The sequence below is a fragment of the Eurypyga helias genome, unplaced genomic scaffold (genome assembly GCF_000690775.1).
Source record: "Eurypyga helias isolate BGI_N326 unplaced genomic scaffold, ASM69077v1 scaffold7535, whole genome shotgun sequence".
NCBI lineage: Eukaryota > Metazoa > Chordata > Aves > Eurypygiformes > Eurypygidae > Eurypyga > Eurypyga helias.
Window position 1 is genome coordinate 13,627 of NW_010253422.1, and position 9,027 is coordinate 22,653.

At 49.2% G+C, this 9,027-nt stretch overlaps 1 protein-coding gene across 1 annotated transcript in view; it reads left to right on the top strand.

The window, feature by feature from the left end:
- Positions 1-5,539: 5,539 nt before the first annotated feature.
- The window catches only part of SIL1 (SIL1 nucleotide exchange factor), a gene marked incomplete at both ends in the record, with an annotated part of 41,955 nt that continues 38,467 nt past the window's right edge, over positions 5,540-9,027 (top strand). Inside the window, 2 exons of the mRNA XM_010152672.1 lie at positions 5,540-5,660; positions 6,900-6,996. Of these exons, the coding sequence (XP_010150974.1) occupies positions 5,540-5,660; positions 6,900-6,996 (218 nt within the window). The remainder of the gene's footprint in view (positions 5,661-6,899; positions 6,997-9,027) is intronic.

Here is a 9,027-nt window from a genome sequence, read left to right on the forward strand (position 1 = left end):
GACACTTAATTGGGAGGAGTGGTGAGCGCCAGAAAGCGAACTAATACAAAAGGCTGTAGATGAGTGAAAAAGGGGCAGGAAGTAGCAAAATGAGATTCAGGCTCTGGGCTTCCTCTTCCCATCAGTAATCCATCTCTTCTTGACCTGTGTCTTCTACACATCTTCCCTTCCTTTTGTATGTAAAAATGTTCTGGTTTGAAATAACAAGCAATTCAAGGAGTGGTATGACTCACCCTTAGAGGGAAAAAAACCAAACAGCAGGCAGGCTTTGCTGTTCCACAGCACTAACCGGAGAGCGCGGCGTCGGAGCTCACGCCGAGCCTCAGCAGACTGGGGCTGGTTCCTCTCTCCCCTGAGCCCAGCGTTCAGTGGGAGAACCAGACACCCTGCTCCCGTGACACCCCATCCTCTCCGCCGTGACACCCCATGCTCTCTGCCGGCAGAGCTCGTGGCGGGAGCAGGCAGCATCAGCACGTGCTAGGGCAGCTGTGTCCCCTGTGCACAGCCAGCGCAGGAGGCCCCAGCCTGTGGCGCTGGTGCCAGTGATGGGGCAGAGGGGAGCTCTGCTGCTTCCTGGGATTCGTCTCCCTGTGGATTTTTAATCATTATTTTATTAGAGGAGTAGGCATGGTGCCATCAGATAACGTTTTGTGGATGCTCTGCCAGCCTTGTGCAGCCTTATTATTTTTAATATCGCAGCACTGCCGGTTTGTTTTGCTGGGAACATTCACGTATTGATTTGTGGATTCTTTTGTTGCCTCTATTAGAAAGTCCCTTTTCCCCCTGTGCTGAGAGAAACAAAGAGTGAAGACAGGTAGATGCTATCTGATGCCTGCTGAGATACCAAGGTGATTTCTGAGAACTGCAGGGGCCGTTACTGACTCATAACTGTGGTTTGTTTTCACACCCTTAATAGCTTTATGTTTTCTTTTGCAATGGCAAATGAGGACACTCCCTGGGGAGAGACCGGGGGATCTGCCCCAGCGAGCTGGGTCACCCTTTTTCTGCCTGCAGAAGCCTTCCCCGGGGGAACGGACAAAGTGGTGCCAGAGGAAGAGAGGGAAGGTCTCATTTCCCTACTGGGCTTCTCTTGCTGGGCAGCTTGGGGGTCCAAGGGGTGGGCAGGGGATGGGGAAGCTGCTGCCAGGAGCGTAGTGAGTTGTGCACAATCTTGATATGAGGTCTGCATATGGCGTAAAGCTCCCCCGGTTATTTTTAATGCCTGCCTGTTGCTGCGTAGTGAGCTGGGGCTCAGCCTTGTCTCTGTGCAGAGGTGCTAAACTGCTTGTGGGCAGCAGGAAATGAAATCATGTACTGGAAAGTAGCTGAGCAGGATGAGGCCTTTCTCCTTCAGTGAGGAAACACGGTTGGTCACTTGGTCTGGAAGAGGAGAGGTGGGGTTACTTGGACATGACTGGGTGGTGGATATTCAGCACAGCAGCCTTCTGCTTTTAGTTATCCCGTGTATAACGTGCCTGATTCTTGCCTTAGTTGTGAGTGTGGTGGGAGCATGGTCTGTTTTCCATTTGTTTATTTATTTATCGTCTTGTTTCCAACCTCTGCAAAGCTTGATATAGGTATGGAGCTTCAGAAATGTACACCGAACGGAGTAACAGATAACTGTGATTTGGTTACAAGGCAATAATTTAAGTCGACAGGTTTAGCTGATAAGATAAAACACAGGAGAGAAATAAGATCAGTTTATAAATGTCAGCAGCACCCCTGCGAGTGAGTTTCTGCCTTGAAGACGACTCCGGTGCTGTTACTCCAACTAATATATTATAAGAAGAAATAAACAGATGTCTGAAAAAATCTGGCTGACCAAGATTAAAAGAATAGGGCTATAAATTAAATTCTTCCTCGGCGTCACTTTAAGCAACTTTCAGGACAGGCTGAGCATATCCGAATAAAACGAATGCTAACGCGCTGGGAAGACCTGCAGAAGCCCGTGCGTTTTCAGGCTGCGGATGCGTGGGCGCGTGGCAGCACCCAGGCGCAGTGGCGGTTTGTCCGGCGGGTGGTCCAAGTCAGCAGTCGTGCTCCAGCTCGTGCCGGAGAGCAAAGCCCTTCCTGAGGCTCCCGCAGCGGGCACCGAGAGATAAAGGGATTAAATGGAGAACAGGAATAACATCGTCATAGCAGCGTGTTGCCACAGGATCAGCTTGGAAAAGAAACGCTGTCGCTTTGCTTTGACATTTATTCCCAATAAATACCTTGTCCTTTGTGCAGTGGCAAGGGATTGTTATCCTCCGGAGGTGTTTCACCTGCTGGATGCTATATTTTGGCTGCGAGGCGAAGGGCTGAGCGACAGAGCGACAGGCAGGCAGCACATCCCAGTTGGGTTTAAACACCACAGCTGTCTCCTGGATCCATCAACCCACGTTCATGCGGGAGTGTGTGTTCAAATAATTTCAGCTGTGGTTTAAAAAACTTCCAAGTATGGGAAATTTTGTAAGTGGTAGGAATACAAACTGGTTTGGGGGGAAGGAGGTTGCTGGCTTTCTCCTCTGACGACTGTAGCCTCTTCTGTGGGTTCACGGAGGGGTTCTCACAGCTACGTTTCACTCGCTGCGTGGAAGGTTCGGAGTTGGGAAGTTCGTTAAAATGGAAGCTCTTCTTTCCCGTTATAGGGAGTGAGGGAGTAGGGCAGGATGAGATGTAGCGGCTGTAGGATTTGGAGATCTCTGGAAATTGGGACTGCTCGGCTCCGTTCAGTAACGCAGATATACAACGCAACGCGTTTGGATACACATCTTTTATTTTTCTGAGGTGTCAAGGAGAAAAAAAGGTTGGAAAATTGCTTAAATATAGGCTTTTTTTTTTTAATTGAGTTTCATTTCCCAGATGCAACTTAATACAAACAATAAGTAAAAAAATGAATTCCTCTGGGGAAAAAAAAGCTATTAAGAGTGTGATTCCGTATCAACAGCACGTGAAGCTGTGTAATTACATATGTATCGCTCCGGTGCGTGCTCCCAGTTATTGAATAGTATCAAGTGATAGGATTCAAAGAGAATCAACTATTTTTAAGGGAAATGTCTGGAAGCTACATATTGAAACATGATTAAAATTCAGCATTTTCAGCTTGCTCATTCAAATCAGCAATTTTAATCACATTATTCAGTTCAGCCCACCCTCAAACACACTTTATGAATGATACCTCAAAATACCCCAAACTACACACTGAAGGCCTCGTCCTGTCTCAGACATCTGGAATGTTTTAAGTGAGTACACCAGTCTTTGCTGAAAGCGGAGACGTCTTTCTCGCTTTGTTTCATGAGGCAGCGTGTTCGTCCCGCTGTGCGTGAGCCCGCGCCGCTCTGCACGGTGGCGGGAAGAAATCCCTGTGGCAACGGGGGCCGCTTACACACATCAGGGCTGAGATTTCTGCTCTGGGCTTAGGGCGGTCTCGCTTAGGAAAGCGGGAAGAAGCGGGAGCAGGGAAGGTTTGCGTCTTCTCTGATGCCAACCTCCTTCACTGGGCTGAGCTGGGTCTGTGCGCGCCGGGGTTTGTGTTCTCTGTTCTTCAGCGCTCGCTGAAAAGAGAAGCTGGGAGGACCAGGCACGCGGGAGTCGCTTGGCCCTTCTGGAGGCTGCTGCCTCGCTGTCCCGTTTGATGTTTCTTTTGAGCAAAGCCCATCAGCCTCCTCTTTCTCCCCAGGCAACCGAGTGAACTAACGTGGCCAGATGCACGGGGAGCAGACAGCCAGAATACACTGTACTCTTCCAGCGGGGACATTTATTTCTGGCTGGGCTTGAAAATTCAGCACTTGCTTCTGTGCTTGTAAGCTGAGCTGTCCCAGTGCCAGCGAGGACAGCCGCTGGCTTTGGGAAGGGAAGGATCCAGCTCACCCCTTGTTTTCTCCCCCGAGCGATGTTTGTGTCCGTGGGGAGGAAGACATCCTCCCGCATCTGTGTGCTCAGCATGCAACCCCATTTTATAATGCACTTTTTCCCTTGCTGGCAGCCCCCTGCCTCAATGTCGCCTGAAACAGGGAGAGGAGATGCGGCATTGTCCTTTTCCTGGAGATCCTACAGACCCCTTTCCGACCGGCACATCCCAGTTGCGTTGCCGCATCACCTGCGAGGGGGCGGCTCTGCTGTCGCCGCAGATTCCTGCACAGCTCACCTTTGGAAAGCGGGAAGATGATCTCTAGCTAGACATACAGATTAAAGCTCCCGCCTGTCACAAGTGAAGGATCGGGAGGAGAGTTGGAAAGCGGGAGGAGGAGGCATACCTAGCCTGTCCTTGCACAGGTAACCACGGGACGATAATCAGGTGTGTCCCCTCGTATATCCGGCCAATGCAAGTTCCTGCAGACAGGATGTGCTGGAGGGAAGGAGGAGCTATCAGAATGCGCCCTGAAATCCTCCAAAATGAGTTTCCCTGTTTTTTCCCCAAGTGCATTTTTACCTGCTGGATGGCTTTAGGCTTTGAAATGTTTTTGTATGGATTCTGACAAACATTCTGTTTTTTTGTAGAAAGCACCAGGTCCTTTGATCAGTGAAATGTCTCTTTGGTCTTGAGGAGGGGGGATCAATCCGGTTGTTCCCTAGACTCGAGGGTTTTGTCTTTGAGAACATGTATTTATTGCAGAAAATAATTACCCTTGTCTGCGCTCCTTTGGTAGGAGATGCTACCTGTCTCCGACATGCTGTGGTATGTTATCCTAGATGTTTTTTACCTGAAGAGGAAGCAGGGAAAGGAAAGGCTGAATAGGGAAACCTCACTGAGAGAGAGGAGCATGAACAGCTGTGTGTCCGTCTGATCCCTCTGCGTGCGGCCAAGATCTCCGTATTCATTCAGCCTTGACCCTGCTTTCCTGAGCAGCCAGCTTTCTAGCACTGGAAGAAGGAGCAGCGACATCGAGAAGCAGCAACCAGATATTGCCACCTCCCCATCCCTCTGCGACGGCTGGCTGTCGTGACCTGCCTGTGGTGAATTGTGACCAAGAAAAAACACTCTGAATTTCCCATCTTCTCTTCATTTAAAACCAAAGCTTAATGTATTCTGTGTATTTTTGTTGGCAGATAGTAGTGATCATATATTCCTTTTAATACAATATTTCCAAACTCGCTGCGGTACACTTGATATTCAGCATTACCTGGCTGTACTCTGCAGGATGCTTTGATTTCACTTTGGCAGCTGTATTTTATGTTGTCTACCCCAATCAGCAACCAATTCCCCTTTCCCCAGATAGTCTCCAGACCTGCTCCTGATGAGGAGTGTTAGTGCTGTCTTGGGGATTGGCCGAGGAGGAATGAGGGAGCCGGTGCTTTGCTCTGCTTGGGATCCCTCCTCCGGCCCGGCTGCATGGTGTTGTGTTAGGTGGGTCAGGGTGGCATCTCTGCGAGGTGAAATGGGTCACAGGGGTATTGCTGGAGGGGAGAGCGTTGGCGGCGAACAGCCTGCTGCTCTTCACCACACGGGATGAGGCTTTCCTGTCTTCCGGGTTGGAGCGTGCACCTGTAGCTCGCCCTTCCTGCATGAAGCCAAAACAATGCACGTGCTCTACAACTGTCTGACCTTGTTTTGTAGGTCAAGCTGTTCCTGCAGGCTCACACGTACGGTTAAATCTGCAGACGGGAGACAGAGAAGCCAAGCTCCCAGATAGCGAAAATGGGAAAGGTGACACAGGAAAAGAGAGAAGAAGGAAAAGGTACGGTGATGCAAAGCATCAGGTATGGGCGGGCTGTGGGATTCCTGTGTTTCATTTGAGGCCAAGTTCCCTGATGCACTCAGTTGCTGTCTCTGCCTGAGACTTGATTGTTGGTTTAAGGGTTCCGCAGTGACAACTGAGCCCCATCCTTTGTGATCCCTTCGGGATGGCAGTGGAAGAGCCCTGAGCATGGCTGCATTGGCACCATCTCATGCCACAGCACCAAAACTGACTGTGCAACGTGGCTTCTTTGAATGATGTTTAGTCCACGGAAACATCTGCAGCAACTGGTCTGAAACTACTTTCCAAGCTTAAACCACCAGAGCAGTTGTGAGAGGCTCTGTTCGTGCTGACCTCAGCCAGAAAGCACTGGTGGTAACGCGGGACAGTCAGCGGGCTTGCAGCCTTCATTTCCACGCCGGTTATTGCTGACGTGCTCCGTAGATCACACAGCTTTCCCTCTCACCACATTTTAACATTTGTTTTGAAAGGTTTACTGGTGCTGACCTTCCCCTTAGCCCCCTCCTGACAAAGGCAGGGTTAGTTACGATGGGGAACTTCCTTCTCTCAATCACGGGGCTGTTTAACCCTGCTCCCTCGCTCCCCGTTACACCCGTTCAGAGCGTGGAGAGGCTCTTCAGCACAGCTGGCTTTCCTTTTTGTGTGAAAGAGTGCCTGTGGCCCAGATAAACAATCCCTCTCTCAACCAAAGGGATAGGTGTAAAGACCAACACAACCTGGTTTTAGCATTTCTGTGTAACTTCTGCTTGATTTACCCTTGCCCTAACTCTCGTGTTTGACAATCATCAGAACTCCAGCCAGCATATCTCCCCATTGCAGCCTGCAAGTCCTTAGCAACGACGGAGTGGCACAGCGGTGGGCTTCTGCTTTTCCTCTGAAACCTTGCCTGCTTTTCTGCATTGCTACGTGAAATTCAGAGGCACAAATTAATCAGCTGTTTTTATTGTGCTGGGACTTGAGATTTTGAGTCAGCCTGCAGATTATGGAGCCTTTTTTGATTGTCAGGGTGAGGTGTCTGCAAACCACACACACAATATAGCACCTGGACTAACCTTTTCTTGAGTGGGGGTGGGGGGGGTTGTGTTTTTTAAGTGAGATGCATGGAAATCTAGCGCTCTTAGTTCCTTTCCTCCTGATAATATCCATTGCTAGGGTAGCACAATGAAAATGTTACAGATGCGATTGTTCCCTCGTAACATGTTTTGTTTCCTCGGCAAGGCTGGGCAAGGTGGATGTGGACTCCAATTCATTCACATCCCAGGAGCTCAAAAAGGCGTTGGCTAAAATGAAGGAAAGTGAGAAGGCAGAAAGGAAGGTGAGTTCCCTGTTCCTAAGTGATGCACAGTACAGGGATGAAAACACATCTCAGAAATATGATGGTTAAAGTAATTACTTGGGAAAATACTGTGCAGACAAATCTTCTGGTGAATATGGACCCAAAATACCTTTGCTAGTCTGTTAGTGATATAGTTCCCTGGGAAATTCTCACCCCTTTTTGTGCTAATCCTGGGTTTTCAGTAAAAATGCAAGACTTTTGTTCGGGTCTGTTTTATTAATTTCAAACTTAAGGCCTTGTGTTGCAAGCTGCTGCTAAGGACTTCAGGATATTCTCACAGTTCAGGGTGCTTCTCGGTGGTAATTATCCCGGGGGCTGTGGTGATGGAGTGGGCTGGGATCAGCCGTTCAGCGACAGTTCAGCCATCAGATGCTGCTGCTTTCTGGTCTGTACTCAGGTGGGTGGGTACTCGGCTAGCAAAGCAGACACACGGTGCCCACATAACTCTCCTCATGAGCTACCCAGACACTGAATTTCTGACAGCCTTTCTTGGTGTACCAAAGCTAAAGCGAAGCTCGGGGATCTTTGCTGAACCCAAAGCAGGTAGGGTCAGTAAGCTCTCCGTTGTGATGCTGCTCCCCTGATTTTCCTGATAGCAATGTGATTAGACCAGAATTAATAATGCAAAAAAAGTTACTTGCGGACACTTGGGTGAACCCATGGGCTGATTTCCTTTCTGTTGTTTGGATGGTATGCTTATCCGTTGTTTTATTTATTCAACTGTCCCTTGGTTCACACAAATGTCTGCAGACCCCCAAAGTGGAAAGGATTGCAGCGTGACAGTGTCTGTAGAAGAAGTTCCTTTGCTGTTCACTGTCCTCCTGAGTGTAAGGAAGTATAAAAAGTGTTGTGCAGCTGAGGTGCTTCTCTTCTGGATTTGGTGATGGTGACAAGGCACTGGACGTAGCATCCCCTGCCACGGGCACAGCTGAGTCCAGAAGCGATCTCATGGTTTAAGTTTCCCACCTCATGCCGTGGGTAGTAAAAACCAAATGGCTGTGGTGAAGCATACACTGAATTATCCTTATACAAGCTGTAAGTTTCCCATTTAGTTACAAATACAAACCCAAAGCGGAATAGAATATAAGTGCTGCTTTCAGCCCTCTCCAGGCTTGGGGCTGGTCCCCAGCCACTGGCATGACACCGGTGGGATGGTACGTGACTCATCGGGTGGATCACAGCCTTTTTCCCCTCGCCCACCCAGCAGTACTTCCTGAGGCCCTAGCTCCTCTGGCTGCCTGGGCGTTCTCAGTAGAAGGAAAACTGAGGCGGGAGACAAGGCTCTTGGAGTTGCAGAAAGTCGTTTTTCGCCTATCTGGCACCAGGACATTATTTTGTTTTCTGTGATTATTTACGTAGCAGCCAGCATTACTGATAGCAGGACTTCTTGAAATGAGTGTCATTTAAATGCGAAAATTAGTGATAGTCTATTATGTGAAAATAAGCCACATTTTAAAAAACCCTGTTAGAATAGCTATTGTCCCAGCAACTGGGCTAAAAACAGCTACATCTAATGGACCTAAAGTACTCCATTTAAAATCACTCCTGCAGGGAGCAAATTCATCCTTGAAGTAACTGTGTCAAAGTAAATTGAGTTACACCAAGCGTGTTCCCATCTATGCTCTTGCAAAAGCAATTCAGGGCGGCCGGGGTGGGGATGGTGTTCGGCGTTACCACATGGTACCTGTAGTAATTAGGCCAGGAGTCATTAGTGCCCATTGTACAGCTGCAGTTTGATTGACAGTGCTTTCACCTCCGTGGCTCCATTTGTTTTCTCTCCGACAGCTCCAGCCCTCGGCTTCTGTTCAGGCGCCGGGAGCGCGGCCGTGTTGCGGGGGGAGCCCTGCACGTGCAGACCTTCTAGCGGAGGGTCACTCCTGGATAAAAACATATTGTGGTGTTTGTGAGCGAATCCCTCTCCATAGGGGCTTTCTTGCTTTCTCCTGCTTTTGGGCAGCCCATCTTCAGACTGGCCTCTCTGCTTCCATCACCTGCAGCAGCAGGCTCTTT